Source organism: Puma concolor, chromosome E1 (assembly GCF_028749965.1).
Source record: "Puma concolor isolate L17-30 chromosome E1, mPumCon1.1.hap2, whole genome shotgun sequence".
NCBI classification, from domain to species: domain Eukaryota; kingdom Metazoa; phylum Chordata; class Mammalia; order Carnivora; family Felidae; genus Puma; species Puma concolor.
This window is the reverse complement of record NC_141680.1, coordinates 15775306-15792517: the sequence shown is the minus strand read 5'-3', so window position 1 is coordinate 15792517 and position 17212 is coordinate 15775306. Positions and strand designations below refer to the sequence as shown.

General features: G+C 51.3%; 1 protein-coding gene across 3 annotated transcripts; it reads right to left on the bottom strand.

Moving 5' to 3' along the window:
• Positions 1-5654: 5654 nt before the first annotated feature.
• Positions 5655-17121, bottom strand: SCARF1 (scavenger receptor class F member 1). Of its 3 annotated transcripts, none has more exons than XM_086686357.1 (11): positions 16678-17121; positions 16295-16356; positions 15935-16036; positions 14535-15060; positions 12349-12567; positions 11813-11941; positions 10898-11001; positions 10283-10403; positions 8897-9018; positions 8666-8812; positions 5655-8016 (listed from the first exon to the last, which is right to left on the bottom strand). In XM_086686357.1, the coding sequence occupies exons 1-11, from the start codon at positions 16893-16895 to the stop codon at positions 7157-7159; spliced, it is 2610 nt and encodes an 869-aa protein (XP_086542483.1). In that variant the 5' UTR covers positions 16896-17121; the 3' UTR covers positions 5655-7156. The 3 variants fall into 3 exon arrangements, with proteins under 3 accessions (XP_086542483.1, XP_086542484.1, XP_086542485.1); XM_086686358.1 differs by having other exon boundaries at positions 16295-16463; positions 16678-16816; XM_086686359.1 differs by having other exon boundaries at positions 7759-8016; positions 8666-8775.
• Positions 17122-17212: the final 91 nt, after the last annotated feature.

Sequence of the window (17212 nt, the reverse complement as noted above, 5' to 3'; positions counted from 1 at the left end):
AGATGCGTCTTCCGGATCGGAGTTGCCAGCCCGATCTCTGAGGACCCTCGGGCTCCCCCAGATTCAGCTTGGTCTCCCTCGGCTCGCTTTGGGAGCTGGCTTATTCCAGGGCTCTGGGAGCCTCAACAGCCTCCCCTTTCATGTCCTTGAATCCGAGTGCGCCCCCTGCCGCCATGAACCCACCGCTGGCAACCTTGCTCACACCACGCCTGGCGCTGTGGGCTTGGGGGAGATACTGGCTGGTTACCTATCAGGTTACCCACCCTCACAGAATCTCACCCACTCACTCCTCACTTGCGACTGTCATTTGATAAACTTCAGTCCTTCTCTCCCTCCTACTTCCACCTGTCTAAGGGACGTCTTCAGGCAGCTGTTCGATAGACATCTCTGAACTGTTTCAAAAACCATCAAAAATGATTCACTCTCTACCCCCAAAACTGTCCCTCCCATTCTTTCTCAGATAATAGCATCACTACCATAAAACCATCTTTTCAACAAATATTTATTGGGCAACTGCTGTTATTCTCCCTCTCCTTCACCCCATCCCCACCCCACCAATACAGCCGTATCTCCTAAATATTTATCATCTGTGTACTGGCACAAGAACAGACACTCAGATCAATGGAACAGAATAGAGAACCCAGAAATGGACCCACAAACGTATGGCCAACTAATCTTTGACAAAGCAGGAAAGAATATCCAATGGAATAAAGACAGTCTCTTCAGCAAGTGGTGCTGGGAAAACTGGACAGCGACATGCAGAAAAATGAACCTGGATCACTTTCTTACACCATACACAAAAATAAACTCAAAATGGATGGAAGACCTAAATGTAAGACAGAAAGCCATCAAAATCCTCGAGGAGAAAGCAGGCAAAAACCTCTTTGATCTTGGCTGCAGCAACTTCTTACTCAACACATCTCCAGAGGCAAGGGAATCGAAAGTAAAAATGCACTACTTGGACCTCATCAAAATGAAAAGCTTCTGCACAGCAAAGGAAACAATCAGCAAAACTAAAAGGCAGCCGACAGAAAGGGAGAAGATATTTGCAAATGACATATCAGATAAAGGGTTAGTATCCAAAATATACAAAGAAGTTATCAAACTCAACACCCAAAAAAAACCCCAAATAATCCAGTGAAGAAATGGGCAAAAGACATGAATAGACACTTCTCCAAAGAAGACATCCAGATGGCCAACCGACACATGAAAAAATGCTCAACAATACTCATCCTCAGGGAAATACAAATCGAAACCACAATGAGATACCACCTCACACCTGTCAGAATGGCTAACTTTAACAACTCAGGCAACAACAAATGTTGGCGAGGATGTGGAGAAAGAGGATCTCTTTTGCATTGTTGGTGGGAATGCAAGCTGGTGCAGCCACTCTGGAAAACAGTATGGAGGTTCCTCAAAAAACTAAAAATAGGTCTACCCCACGACCCAGCAATTGCACTACTAGGGATTAATCCACAGGATACAGGTGTGCTGTTTTGAAGGGACACATGCACCCCCATGTTTATAGCAGCACCATCAACAATAGCCAAAGTATGGAAAGAGCCCAAATGTCCATCGATGGATCACTGGATAAAGAAGATGTGGTATACATATACAATGGAGTATTACTCGGCAATCAAAAAGAATGAAATCTTGCCATTTGCAACTATGTGGATGGAACTGGAGGGTATTATGCTAAGTGAAATTAATCAGTCAGAGAAAGACAAAGATCTTATGACTTCACTCATATGAGGACTTTAAGGGACAAAACAGATGAATACAAGGGAAGGGAAGCAAAAATAATATAAAAACAGGGAGGGGAACAAAACCTAAGAGACTTAAATATGGAGAACAAACAGAGGGTTACTGGAGGGGTTATGGGAGGGGGGATGGGCTAAATGGGTAAGGGGCACTAAAGAATCTACTCCTGAAATCATTGCTTCACTATATGCTAATTTGGATGTAAATTTTAAAAAATAAAAAAGTTAAAAAAATAAAATATTTATATATGATATTTGAAAAAAAAAAAAAATCATCTGTGTCCGAAGGATTGCAACTGCTGTTCATCCAGCCTCCAATCTCAGCCCCTCAAATCCATTTCTTTACCCAACGCCATCCCAGTGAGCTGTGGGAAATGTAAATCTAACTTTAGTAAATGTGACTTCTGCTAAAATCCTTCAGAAACTCTACTATTTGTCCTGTAGGGTAAAGTTCAAGTTCTTCAGCCTGACCCACAGACTCCTCCCCACCAGTCTCCCACCCCCTAGAGGCCAGTTGACGCTTCAATCACAGGGAATTGCTTGTAGTTCCTGCGCATGCTGTTCTCTCACCTCTGGCCCTCAAACATACCCTCTTCTTCGATAGCACCTCCTTCAGGAAGCCTTCCCTAACCACTCCCAAAAATATTCACTATCTTAGTCTACTGATTGCACTGTTTTATAACCATCAGTTCATCTGTTTGTCTCTCCCTTTCCCCACTGACTGTGAACTATTTAGGTCTTACTCAACTTCAAATCACCACCCCCCTTAACACGGAAGCATGAAGCAGATGCACAATACTGTGACTGAGTGAAAACATGAACAAATGAAAAGGGGTGGAAGGTACATGCTTCTAGGGACAAAGGATTCAAAGCTGGGAGAATGATGGTAATGACTATAATAATTACCCTTCATTGAGAATTAAAAATTTACTAGGTGCTTTAGTTTGTGGCATTTAATCCCCTCCATAACTCTGGGAGATGGCCATTAACCCCATTCCAAAGTCACAAAACAAGTATATCAGAACTGAGATTTGAATCCATAGCTATTTGAATGAAATTCTGGGTTTGTTTGTTTGTTTTAAGTCTTTTTAATGTTTATTTATTTTTGAGAGAGAGAGTGCGAGCTTACAGAGGGGGAAGGGCAGAGAAAGAGAGAGACAGAGGATCCTCCCTGACAGGAGACAGCCCGTTGCGGGACTTGATCATGACCTGAGGCAAAGTCGGACACTCAACCGACTGAGCCACCCAGGTGCCCCTTTTTTCAGTCTTTTTATCAAGGATGTTAAAACTCCAAAACCAGCACTGCTGGCAAATCATAAAGAAATAAAATCACTTAAAGTACTAGAATAAAATGCAGATGATTGTTTCACTAGTTTTAGGGTAGAGAAGACCTTTCCACTAAAAATGACATGAAACTCATAAGACAAAAAGACTGTCTAAATTAAAATTTTAAATTTCTGGGGCACTGGGGCACTTGGGTGGCTCAGTCGGTTGAACAGCTGATTTCGGCTCAGGTCACGATCTCTTGGTTCACAAGTTTGAGCCCTGGATCAGGCTTTGTGCTGACAGCTCAGAGCCGTGAGCCTGCATCAGATTCTGTCTCCCTCTCTCTCTGCCCCTTCCCTGCTTGCATTCTGCTCTCTCTCTCTAAAATAAACATTAAATTTTTTTTTTTTTTTAACTTCTGGGGTGCCTGGGTGGCTAAGTTGATTAAGCATCCAACTTTGGCTCAGGTCATGATCTCACAGCCCCACATCGTGCTCTGTGCTGACAGCTCAGAGCCTGGATCCTGCTTTGGATTCTGTGTGTGTGTGTCTCTCTCTCTGCCCCTCCCCCGCTCATGTTCTGTCTCTATTTCTCAAAAATAAATAAATGTTAAAAATTTTTTTTTAAACTTTAAATTTCTACAGAGGGAAAAAAAAAAAACTATAAACACCATTAACCGACCAATCACAAATGGGGCAAAGAATTCATATCCTTGATACACATAAAGGCAATTATAAATCAGTGAGGAAAAGAGAAACACCTCACCTGAAAACTGAGGAAAGAGGGGCACCCAGGTGGCTCAGTAGGTTAGGCATCTGACATCAGCTCAGGTCATGATCCCACTGTTTGTGGGTTCAGGCCCCTAATCAGGCTCTCTGCTGTCAGAGCCTGGAGCCTGGTTTGAATCCCCTGTCTCCCTCTCTCTCTGCCCCTGCCCCACTCACACACTCTCCCTCAAAAATAAACATCTAAAAAAATATGGGGCGCCTGGGTGGCTCAGTCAGTTGAGCGTCCGACTTCGGCTCAGGTCATGATTTCACAGTCTGTGAGTTCGATCCCCGCATCAGGCTCTGTGCTGACAGCTCGGAGCCTGGAGCCTGCTTCGGATTCTGTGTCTCCCTCTCTCTGCCCCTCGCCTGTTCATGCTCTGTCTCTCTCTGTCTCAAAAATAAAAACATTAAAAAAATAAAATAATAAAATAAAATAGTGGAAAGAATATAATCAGATAGCTCATAGGAAAAAATACAAGTAATTATTAAAGATACAAGAAGCAGCTCAACCTTAGAATAATCATAGAAATTTACATTTTAATGATATAATTTTTGATGGCTAAAAAGACAAAAGCAAAAAAAAAACTTTATCTGTACAAAGATGTTAACTTTTTAAGAAGCTTTAGCATGTTATCACTTTATTATTCTTATTGTGCTAAAATAATGAGACACCTGCGAACGCAAGCTGGTGCAGCCACTCTGGAAAACAGTATGGAGGTTCCTCAAAAAACTAAAAATAGAACTACCCTACGACCCAGCCATTGCACTACTAGGCATTTATCCAAGGGATACAGGTGTGCTGTTTCGAAGGGACACATGCCCCCCCATGTTTATAGCAGCACTATCAACAATAGCCAAAGTATGGAAAAAGCCCAAATGTCCATCAATGGATGAATGGATAAAGAAGATGTGGTGTGTGTGTATGTGCGTGTGTGTGTGTATATATATATATATACATATATATATATATATATATACATATATATATATATATATATATATATATATGAGTATTACTCGGCACTCAAAAAGAATGAAATCTTGCCATTTGCAACTATGTGGATGGAACTGGAGGGTATTATGCTAAGTGAAATTAGTCAGTCAGAGAAAGACAAATATCATATGACTTCCTTCATATGAGGATTTTAAGAGACAAAACGGATGAACATAAGGGAAGGGAAACAAAAATAATACAAAAACAGGGAGGGGGACAAAACAGAAGAGACTCATAAATATGGAGAACAAACTGAGGGTTATTAGAGGGGGTGTGGGAGGAGGAATGGGGTAAATGGGGAAGGGGCATTGAGGAAACTACTCCTGAAATCATTGTTGCAGTATACGCTAATTTGGACGTAAATTAAAAAAAATAAAATTAATAGTAATAATAATAATAATGAGACACCATTTCAACCTATTAGACTGGGTGTGGGAACACAGTTCCTATCATCATTTGCGAGAATGCAAAACCACATAACTTTTTTGGACGGTAATTTGGAGTAAGTACCCAAATGGTTACTTTTTTTTTTAATGTTTATTCATTTTTACGAGAGAGAGAGAGAGAGAGAGAGAGAGAGAGAGAGAGAGAACAAGGCGGGGAAGGGCAGAGAGAGAAGCAGACACCGAATCGGAAGCAGGCTCCAGGCTCTGAGTTGTCAGCACAGAGCCCGACGAGGGGCCGGAACTCACAAGCCGTGAAATCACAACCTGAGCCAAAGTCGGACGCTTAAGTGACTGAGCCATCCAGGCACCCCAGTACTCAATTGTTTAATGTTCTTACCCTATAACCTAGCAATTCTGCTTGTAGGAATCTCTTCTACAGAAAAAACTTCCATGAGTGCAGAAAGAAATACGGACAAAGTTGTACACCGAATCATTTATTGTATCAAAACAATTAGAAATGACCCAACTTCCCATGGGTAGGGGATGGTTTAAATAACCTGTGTTAGTTCCACATGATGGAATCCCATGCAGCCATTTTGTAATGAAAAGAGGTAGCTTTATAATTACTGACATCAGAAGATATCCAGAGTATATTTAAGTAAAAAACCAAACTCTACAACGATATGCGCACAGGAAAACCTCTGAAAGGAAGGATCTAAGCTGTCTGCAAGATTCTCTGAGCTCTGGGATGGAAGGTGGAGCTGCTGTTTCTGTCCTGACTGGGTAATTCAAGTATGTGAGAAAAGAATTCAGAACCAAAAGGCATTCAATGACAAGTAAGTCTGGCCCCTCCCCTGTCCCTCAGACTCCTCTGGGGAAAGGGGGAATCTCCTTTCTACTCTATACATATCTGTAATGTTAGTACTTTTTAAATTTTATTTTATTTAAAAAAAAATTTTTTTTTTAACGTTTATTTATTCTTGAGACAGAGAGACAGAGCATGAACGGGGGAGGGGCAGAGAGAGAGGGAGACACAGAATCGGAAGCAGGCTCCAGGCTCTGAGCCACCAGCCCAGAGCCCGACGCAGGGCTCGAACTCACAGACCGCGAGATCGTGACCCGGGCTGAAGTCGGACACTCAACCGACTGAGCCACCCAGGCGCCCCCGTACTTTTTTTATTTTTAACAACATTGTTTTTTTATATTTTTTTGTAAAAAAAAAATTAAATCTAGGGAGAAAAGTAAAAAGAATGTTCACTATAGAACATTTACAAATTATACAGAAGTTTACGAAGGAAGAAAATAAATATCAGCCACTATCTCATCTCCCAGAAAAAAAATGCCACTTGATGCTGTTCCTCTGAATCTTTTTTATGCATATACAAAAAAAAAAGTTTGCAAAACAATCACAAAACACACACAAAACGGAAGGATTCTAAACATGTATCGTGAAGGAAAAGGAAATGAAATTTATAAGAAGAAAACTTACTTTTTTACACTTAACAGTAAAGCATAAACAGTCTCCCATATTTCCCATATTAAATCTTCTTGCACAACATGATTTTTCATGGTTGTTTAGGAAAGTATCATAAGCAATCTTGCTTTAGCCAATCTTCTATCATTGAATATTTAAGTTGTTTCCCATTTCAGAAAAATGTTTTCCAAATGAAGAAAAGAATAGCCTTTGGGGGCAAACAGAGTCCAGGACAACAGAGAAAAAGTCCCCACGGTCATCTCTTTCCCCTTCCTGACCACACCCAATGGGGTCGCTGCCCAGGCCTTCGAGACCACTCCCAGAGCACTGCCAGGGCCCAGAGCCAACTGGCCTCCAACTCTGACGTTTCCCCATGAAAGGGCAGAGGCTCTGGTATGTCTTTCCTGGCCCTGGGATCTTTTTCCAGCAAAACACAATCTGAGCCAGGGGCAGTTCGTATGCCTACCCTCCATCCATAGTCTTCCTTCTCCCCCAGTTCAAGGTTCTCAGGGTGCTGGTGGCCCAGAGATGGGTGCAACATTCTCATACTGGGGCTCCTCCTGCCCCTCTTCATCAGACAGCTTCTGGGGATCCTGTTCCTGGGGGCCACCCTCAGGGGCCAGCTCCTGGGCCCTCCCCGAGTTCTTGGTGCCATCGCCTAGTCCCCTGGCCACTTCCTCTGGTCCAGTTCCTGCAGACTCTAAGGCCCTAGTGAGCTCATGGTTCGGGGCTAAGTTGGGGCTCTGACTGGCAGTGCCGGAGACCAGCCCGGGGCTGTCCTTATTTCGACTCAGGGCCCGTCGTGGCGGCTTGGGGATGGCACTCTTGACCTTGGGCTCTGCCTGGCCTTTCTGGAAGCTACCAAAACGACGGAGAACAGACCGGACGGGGCCCTCAGATACCTGGGGTGTCCCTGCCAGCATGTAGATCGTGGTCACGGAGCCTGAGCCCTCTGAGACACTGCCTTCAATGGCTTCCACACGCTCAGCCACTGTCCGGCCACCAAGTGGGAGCCGGCGGCGGCCAATGGCTGGATCCCTGGGGCTGGCAGCACCAGGAAGGGTCTCATCCGTTTCTGCTTTCTCCGGGCCCATGGACTCCTCAGCCTCCTGGCTTTCCGGACTCAGCGGGGCCCCACGGGAGAGCCTCTTGGGCTTTCGAAGAGGACTGGAGAGCTCCCCTGAGCTTTGGCGACTCTGTGGTGCAAACTTGGTGCCTTCAGCAAAGGAGACTGATGGCCGCTTGGCCCGTGCTAGGCTGGAAGTGCGTGGGATAGGGAATGGTGTGGAGGCGTCCTCAGGGGGAGGGATGGGACCTCCAGCCAGGCTGGCCTCTGGAAACTCTCCATGCGCCACAGTGGCCATCCCTGGCAGAGGAGACAGAAGAGCTTGGCCAAAACTGGGCTGGCCACCCCAATCCGTCCAGATGTTTAGCATCTTCTGGGGATCCTCATCAGTGGGGCAAGGAAGAGGGCGAGGGCACAGAGACAGGAGAAGAGCCTACTCCATCTACACACTTTTCTCCCCACCCCTTCCCACTTTGAACTAATGCCACACTCTAACCAAGCTAACGTTCTTTCAGTGCCACACAGTCATGTCCCTCTCACCTTGGACCTTCACGTGCACTGTTCCGTCCTCCTGAAACACCGTTCCCATCCCTCCTCAACTTGCGCTTTGTTGACTCCTGACTCCTGAGTCTAGCAGGCTCAGTTCCAATATCACAAACACGGAGACATCTTCCCTGCCCCTAATCACCCCTGACATGGCTGGATTACGAGCCCCTACGTGTATGTCCCCCATCAAAGCATGCATCACCCGGTCCTACACGTGTCTTATTCCTGCCCACCACACTAGAAGGTTGGCAAGGATGGGAATCCGTGTTGCTCTTTACTATGTCCCCCAGCCAGCAACAGTGACCTGCACTTGAATGGGCACCTGATACACGTTTGCTGAAGGAATAAAGAAGTAGTGGGCCGGGCTGCTCGGGGCCACGCGGGCTGTTGAGGGGTTGGTTACCTTCTTGGGGTGGCACGCAGTAGGCAGGGCCCTCGTCCTCCTCGCCAGACTCAGGATCAGAAGAGAAGGAGTCGTCCGAGGCCCAGCCGGCGGAGGGCGGCTCAATGAAGCTGTGATTGAAGGGGATCTCCGGGTCGTGGTGTGAGACTGCAGGGGGCTCTGGGTCAGGCACGGAGCTCCATGGAAGACCTTGTCCCGTCCCAGCCCCTGACCTGCAGCACCCACACTCACCTGTCACCCAGGGAAGCTTGTGGCTGCTGAGGGAACCACAGGGTAGCGCCGAGCCGAGGCTGGTCAGCGCCCCCCAGACCTGCATCTTCACCCTGGACACGGCGGCTTCATCTCTCGCTGGCCTGAGGGGAAAGGAGGGCAGTCAGTGCACAAGACCACCGGTTGGGGCAGCGTGGGGGCAGGAGAGAACGATGTGAGAGAGGCAGGCTGACACAGCGACTGTCTACCTCGGCGGTGCCCTTTGACGACAGAGTAAAACCCAAACCATTGAGCCTGGGATTTGGGCCTGTCAGAGAGGGCAGCATAGCTCAAATAGAACTGGGTAGCAACTCTGGTTCCGGCTTCCCACTCTCCGGGCCTCAGTTTCCTCATCTGTAAAGTGGGGACAACTCCCAGCTCTGAGACTCTTTTTCAGGACCCAGTATAGCTCCAGGCACCTGCTGAGGTTCCCCCAAATGCAGCTTTGTGTTATCATCTGGCTGAGTCCCCAGCTCAGCTATGTTTCTGGAAGTGGCACCACCTCCAGGAAGCCTGTCCTTGACCCCATCCCCAAGCTGCTTAATTGTTACCAACCCTCTGACGGCCTTTGTCATTCCTGGCCTCCAGTGAGTGGCTTCTTCCCCACCCCCAGGGGAGGGGCTATTGGGTCTGCTCCTCTGTGAATCCCCCATAGCACAGAGGAGGACGTGTTCAAGGCTCAGTGCACGAAGTAATAAGAGAGCACCAGACAGAGAATCCAGAACAACAGAGCAGGGGCTTTGTGCGTGCTAGTGACAGGCTGGGTCACCTCGGGCCTCCATGTCCTCCTCTGTGAATTGAGAACGCTAATCCTCCTGCCCCCACATTCCCTGCTTTAAACCTTGCTGCTGTGAGTCTCCAAGGGATTTTGTAAAGGAACAAAGCCCTGTGCAAGCAACATTCCCCTGCAGCAGGCCCCCGCAAGCCCAAATCCTTCCTATTATCTCCTTTTCTCAGGAAGCTACCATCTCTGCTAAGGCACTGCTCAGACTTCTGTGCTCTCCTTCGAGGGTGGTGGAGGGTGTTGAGGCCTCGTCTCTTCCCCTCCCTGCCCAGAGCTGCCCTGCTGCTTCTGCCTTCCCCGAATTCCCCCTCTGGTCCCTAAACCCTCGGCCTCCTGCTGCAGGTTTGAGATTTGCCATCCTGGTGCCCAGCGCCCACTGCGCACACTCATGCAACTCGGACACTCGCAGGGAAGGCGGGCAGCCGACCTGGTGTCTCCAGGCCATGGCCACTGCCAACTACCTCATGCCCTCTAAGTGTGCGACAAGACCAGCCCTTCCCCGCCGCTGAAAGGAAAGCAGATGCCACCTTGCTCCCACCCTGTGGCCTGAGCTGGGGGTGGGGAAGGGGTGAGCCGGCATTCACCTGTCCTTGGGGTCCAACCGGGCGGCCCAGCAGCAGCAGGCACAGAAGGCGATGCCCAGGAGCAGCAGCAGCAGAGGCACAAGGATGCCTGCGATGAGGGCGGCATCTTGACCGTGAGGCCCTGGGGAGAGCGGGGAATGGCCGAAAGTTCAGGGCTTTCCTGTCTTCCACACATCGCATCTCATCTCCAGCTCTGAGTTGCCTCTCCCCCCCGCCCCCCCGGAATTTTCCACCTGGGTCCCTCCCCTTCTTCTGAGAGAGACAGGCTCTGCTCAGCCTGGAGGCCCTCTCCCCAAGGCAGCCTCTCTGCTACCCTGTCCCCTCTTCACGGCCCATGTTCCACAAGCTCTTGCTCCCAACTGTCACGCCTGATACACATCCCGGTGTCCAGACCTGCCTGCTCACGGATGCCAGCCCTGGATGCGAGCCTGGCATCTCAGCAGGCAAGGGCCGTATCATATCTTCAGGGGTCTCCAGAGCATCCATACAGATTTCAGGTATAGGGAATGTCTCTGAAGTGAGCCCAGCCTCCCTGGCAAGTGATAGGTCCCTGAAGCCATATAAAGGGCCCATTTTCCCTGGTCACTGCACCCCACACCCTCCTTTTCACCTTACCCAGCTGGCAGGCCCCAGAGACAGGGTGGCAGGATCCCCCTGGGCATTCACAGGGAATAGAGCAGTTGTTGCCATGGAAGCCAGATGGGCATGAAGTGTTGCAGCTATGGGGTGACAAGAGAAACAGGCTGAAGGCTTGGTGAGAAGGGATGGGGTGGGCAGGGGACAGGGGAAGGTGGATTTCTGGGCACTGCTCCCCAACCCCTATCATGCAGACTTCCCTTGAGGATGCCCAAGCAGACTCCTCCGACCTCTGAAGACATTCTAAGTACCCCTGGCCATGTCTGGGAGAATCCCCTAGCCCCTAAGCCCATCTTCCAGAGAGGCCACCCCACAAGCTGCCCCTTGGTCCCCAGCCCCCCAGCATATACCCCAGAGTATAGGGCAAGGTCCACCCCTCATGATGCTCGTCCCTGGCCCATCCAACACTAATGTGAAATAAGCAAGATGCCAACGGCATCCAGAGAAACGTCCTCAGGGTCTGGAGGTCTGAGTCCGGGCCTGCCCCAAACTCTCTGGGCCTTGGTCCTCTCTTCTATGAGATGAGGTCTCTTCCATTTGATACTACATTCTGTCCTAGAGGCACAAACCTGACATTGGAGACATTGACCTTGATTATGTTTCACCACATGAAGGCCTCACGGGAACAACAATGGAGTTGGGAGTCCCACCCCTAAATAACTTCCCCAGCCTAGTTCCGGAGCCAGGCCTTTGAGATTAAGATTAGATCGCTCTGACCCTTCTTCAGAAGGTGCAGACCTCACAACAGGAGGAATACTTCTTCATTAAGAGCTTGCTGGGTAGGTATCGGGGAGGCAGGCAGGCGGAGAAGCCCCGAGAAGGGAAGTTTAGGAAACAGATTGCACTGAGGCCTGACCGAGGCCCGTGCCTCCCTGCCAGGGCCCCAGTTCTCACCTGGGTCCCCAGTAGCCAACGTCACAGACACATTCCCCAGTCACGGCATCACAGGCCCCCTGAACACAGGTGGGGCAGGTAGAGGTGCAGCCTTCCCCAAAGGTGCCGAGCGGGCAGGGGTCTTCACATCTGAGGTGAGGCGAGACTCGGAAGAGGAGGGCAGGACAGGTCCGGCAGGGCAGACCCCCCCCCCCCACAAAAAGGTCCTATGTGTCTTCCCCCATGCTTCTGGACTCAGGGCCCCAACTGTCTATGCCTCAGCAATGAAGCTCAGGTGTTAACAGGGCCTTGAACCTGGGGCCAAATCCCATAGGTGACAAGACTACAGATCCCTGGAGGGGGAAGAGAGCAGGATACCTGAGCGGTGAGGGAGCTGGAAGAGAAGCCTGCCCGGGGCCTCATCAGCACCCCTCTCTCTTCCGTCAGTCTTGGCCAGGAGGCAGGCCCCCCGTGGGGGAGGGGCCAGCTATCCCAGGGCTGGAATGAGGACCCTGAAGGAGGGGGGCCCCCCACCCTGAGCAGGCTGGCCCCCTCACCTGGGCCCCAGCCACCCAGGGTCACAGCGCTGACAGTGCCCAGTGTCTGCCTGACAGGCCTCCCCAAGCCGGCAGTGGGGGCACTGCTTCCGGCAGCTCTCGCCAAAGGTGCCGGGTGGGCAGGGCTGGTGGCACTGGGTTCCATTCCAGCCCGGCTCGCAGGACTCACAGCTGCCTGTATCTGCAGAGCATGGCTCGTTCTGCTTGCAGTGGCCGCAGCTGCGAAGAGAAGGAGTCATGGGAGCACTGAGGAGCCCATGGATGGAATGCCCACCCAGCCTCCAGGGACACTGGAGAGCATCCAGGACACTCAGGCAGGTCTCAGCCTCAGTTTCCCCATGTTGTACAACAAAAAGGCCGGACAGATGATCTCCGTAGGATTCCAGCCCTCTCCTTCCAACTTCCCATTCCAGGACCCATCCTTCCCAGGGTCCCAGGATTAGCCCAGGCAGAGCAGCCAAGATACCTTGGCCAACCTTCTCCCTCCTATCCTTTCTCCTCTCTTCCTCCTACCCACGCCATCTCTGAGGTCTGGTCTGAATGTGACTCTTCTATCTCGTAACATAAAGATCCATAAAAATTAAAACATGTGTGTTTTCATCATTATAATTTCAAGTTTATCTTATGTTTGAAAAAAAATGCTGGGGCACCTGGGTGGCTCAGGGAGTTAAGTCTCGGACTCTTGATCTCGGCTCAGGTCATGATCTCACAGTTTGTGAGTTTGAGCCCCCCATCGGGGTCTGGGCTGACAGTGCAGAGTCTCTCTCCCCTCCCTCTCTGCCCCTATTCCTCTCTCTCTCTCTCTCTCTCAAAATAAATAACTTAAAAAATATATTAAAAAATGCTTTCCCTAGTTTTTTGGAGATATAACTGACAGTATGCAACTTAAAAAAAATTTTTTTTTAATGTTTATTTATTTTTGAGACAGAGAGAGACAGAGCATGAACGGGGGAGGGTCAGAGAGAGGGAGACACAGAACCTGAAATAGGCTCCAGGCTCTGAGCTGTCAGCACAGAGCCCGACGCGGGGCTCGAACTCACGGACCGCGAGATCACGACCTGAGCTGGACGCTTAACCGACTGAGCCACCCAGGTGCCCCAATAGTATGCAACTTTAAAGTGTACAGGATAATGACTTGACTTACATATAGTGTGAAATGATTACCACAGTAGGTTTAGTTAATATCCCTCATCTCATATAGGTACAAAAAAGGGAAAACAATGGCTTTTTTCTTTGTGATGCAAACTCTTAGGATCTACTCTCTTAGCAACTTTTCCAACAAGGTTTACCTTATTCTAATTTCTTATTGATTCTTAACAGTTTCTTGACAAGGTTCCCCCCAGATAATTATTTGGAGTCATATGCTTGGATCAGACTCATTTGTTCATAAAATCAACTTAGCAGACCAGCATCAAAAAAAGAAAAATAAAAACATTACAGTATATATACACATATGTGTGTATCTGTACACACATATGTGTATCTATACACACATATGTAATATATATTATATATATGAAGCAAAGATAAGTATATGTTGTTAAGCTTTTACCACAGAGGGGTGTGAATGAGATAGGGGGGATGTATCACGCATTTCTTTTTGTTGTTGTTTTGCTCGTTTTATTTGTTTTTAAGTAAGCGCCATCCCCAGCGCCCAACATGGGGCTTGAACTCACAACCCCCAGATCAAGAGCCAAATGCTCTACCTACGAGCCGGCCAGGCACTCCTAAAACCCATTTCTTATTGTGGGTGGGGCCGGCCAAAGTTTGAAAGCCACGAGGTCTAAAAGGGACCCTGCAATCATTTCGTCACGTGGTTCATCCTTTCTCTGCTTCTAAGTAGAGCTTGCTAGTACTCCTATTGTCCGTTTAACAGTAACCGGACGTAGGGTGGGCGAGGCCGGACCTAGGGGCATCGGGGGTCTTTTTCCCCCTTTCATCCCGTCCCTGTATGTTTTTGCCGAGGGCACCGCGCGACGCTCCCCCTGCGCCCCCGCCCCTGCCGGGCCCATCCCCTTTTCTCTCCGGTTCCCTTCAGCTCCTTCGCCCGCCCTCCCCGCGCTCTGTCCGCACCCCCACCGCCGGCGGCCCGTCCCTCTGCCCGGCTTCCTGCGTGAGCCCCGTCAGCACCCGCCCCCCGCACGCCCGCCCCGCAGCCTAGCCGCAGCCCCGCGGCCCCCGCTCACCTGTCGCGGCAGTGCGGCCCGTAGCTGCCGGCGGGGCAGGGCAGCTCGCAGCGCGCGCCGCGGAAGCCGGGCGGGCAGGCGCACAGTCCGGAGACGGCGTTGCAGCGGCCGCGCACGCACTCGCACTCATACCGGCACTCGGGACCCCACCGGCCCGGCCGGCAGACGCAGCGGCCGGTCTCCTGCGCGCACGGCGAGCCGTGGCAGGCGCAGCGGAAGCTGCAGCGGCGGCCCCACCAGCCCGGCTCGCAGCGGCAGGAGCCGTTGGTTTGATCGCAGCGCGCCACCGCCGGGTTGCACTGGCACGGCCGGCGGCAAGTGGGTGACCACCAGCCGGGCTCGCAGCGGCACGCGCCCGTCGCGGCGTCGCAACGCCCGTGGGGGCCGCAGTCGCACTGGAACTCGCAACGGCTGCCCCAGCGTTCCGCCTGGCAGTGGCACACGCCCGTGGCCGGCTCGCACTGGCCGTGTGGGTGGCAGGCGCAGGTCTCACGGCAATCTGGGCCCCAGTACTGACTCGGGCAGCCTGCAGGAGTCGGGTGGGGAACATAGAGGGGTCAGTGGGCTCAGGGCCAGGCGCGGATCTCTGCCCTGCGCGCCCTTCCACAAGGAAGAGAGGCGCCAGGCCCACCCTCCAAGAGCCGGAGACAGACCCTTGAACATCTGGCAGCCTAACCTCCTGGGGCACAGCTCACTTCCTGCCTCAGACTCACGAACTACAGAAAGCCTTTGGAGTGGCCCAGACTCCCACTTCATACTCCAGAACACACTTAAAGTTCCTGAGTGGGAAAGGTTTGCCCAGAGTCACACAGCAGTAGGATTTCATTCACGTCCCTTCCTCTCTCTCATGCCCATCCCCCTTCCCTCCACCCCCACCCCACTAGAGATGACAGGGCATCCCAGTGTCCACCCCTGCCTGGATACTGACCATGAGGGTCACAAGAGAAGCCACATTTCCCCCCTTGTGTCTCCTCTCAGCCCTGATTCCTGGTGGCTGCTCTCTGGCCATCCTGCCCACCAGGACAGGGCAGAGCCCTGCCAGATTATCTCCTTCCACCCTCCTCCACACGTGTATAAAGTGCACACGAAGGAGACAGAGAACGTGTGCATTTTGTGATCAACAGGGGTAACCACCATCTTTTCTGAGAAGTTGTGGATGGTGAAGGGCCCAGAACTGAAAGTGTGGGTAGGGCTTTGTGGATATGGGTAAAAACCAGATGACTCAGGGCATCTTCCAGGAATGCGTCACTTCCTGACTCTGGGCCTCAATTTCCTCAGTGAGGCTTGGAGGGATTCTGGCTCTGCCGTTTTAAGATCACATTTCTACCCGCTTTGCCTCCCCGCTCCCCTCCCTGGTTCCGCCTGACAACTTCATCCTCCAGATGAAACTCAGGACTCACGGGAGTTGCACTGGGCCCCAAAGAATCCAGGTTTGCATCGACAGAGGCCTGGTTTCACGCACACTTCATCTTCCCGGCAAGCATCCAGCCCCTCACAGATGGCTGAAAAACACCCCACCCAGGTGGGAAGGACGGTGGCATGGCACCAACCAGGGGACACTCTGCCCCTCTCACTGGCTCCCAGCGCCCTGCCCCGTCAAGAGCCATTCCCTCAGGGCGGGGGGTGGGGGTGTCAGGATGGACCCTAGCTCTAGGGCTCAGAAGGGGAAATAGGAGGCCCCAGGAGGGGAGGCAGGAAGGAAGGGTCACTGGACTATGTTCTCCTTTCTTCTCAGGTGGGGATCCGTTCTGGCTACTCACGGATAGTGCATTCTTGGTCTTTCTGCCTCCAGCCTGGGCAGCACTGGAGCTCAGCAGAGGGGCTGTGGGGCAGAGAGGGGTCAGCCGGGGGACAGACAGACTGGCTCCGCAGGTGGATCACTGTCTCTGGCTGAGATATGGGAGGCTGCCTCAGCCCCATCAGGCAGGCCTAGCCAAGAGTCACAGCCCCAGTGTCCCCAATTCCTTCCCTTTCCTTCCCTGGCCCTCCCACCTTCTGTCTTGACTACCCACCACCTTCTAGGCTGTCCCCAAGCCCCCCTCCCTTCAGCCCATGACCTCTTCCCTCATGTCCTCCTTCCCTGCAATGCCGCAATACCAGTTCAGGCACCCCCCCCCCCCATCAGATTCCTACAAAGACCCACCTGCCGGCCGTGCAGACATGCCGCCCGTTGGGGTCCAGGTTGGACCCCTGGGTCCCCTGTGTCCAGAGCAGCAACAGTGAGACCAGCAGCCTCAGCCCCATGGCGGCCAGTCCAGCGGGAGGGCTTGGGTTAGTCTGGCCCCCACGGCTCCCAACCCCCTCCCTGCTTCCTTCCAAGGCCTTTCCTGAGGAAACCAGTGCCGAGAGGCGGGCTGCCATGAGGCACCTCCCTGAGAGGGCGGGCGGGTGGGTGCTGGGAAGACCAGACGCCAGAGAAATGAAAAGGAAAGCCGAGGGCAAAGGCTGAGTCGGGGCTTTAAGGGGCTGGTCTCAGTGTGGAGGGGGCAGGAAGATGAAGCTGCAAATCCCAGGGTACTGGGGACAGGCGAGGGTGTGGGGTGCGAGTGGGAGCCACATCTTTCCATTAGGTCATGTTACCCAACTGAGGCCCTAGCTGGGAGACTCCTCCCCACCCACTAACAACCAACAAGACCCTGTGAGGAAACCTCAGCCTGCCTTTGGTCCTGGCAGAGTCA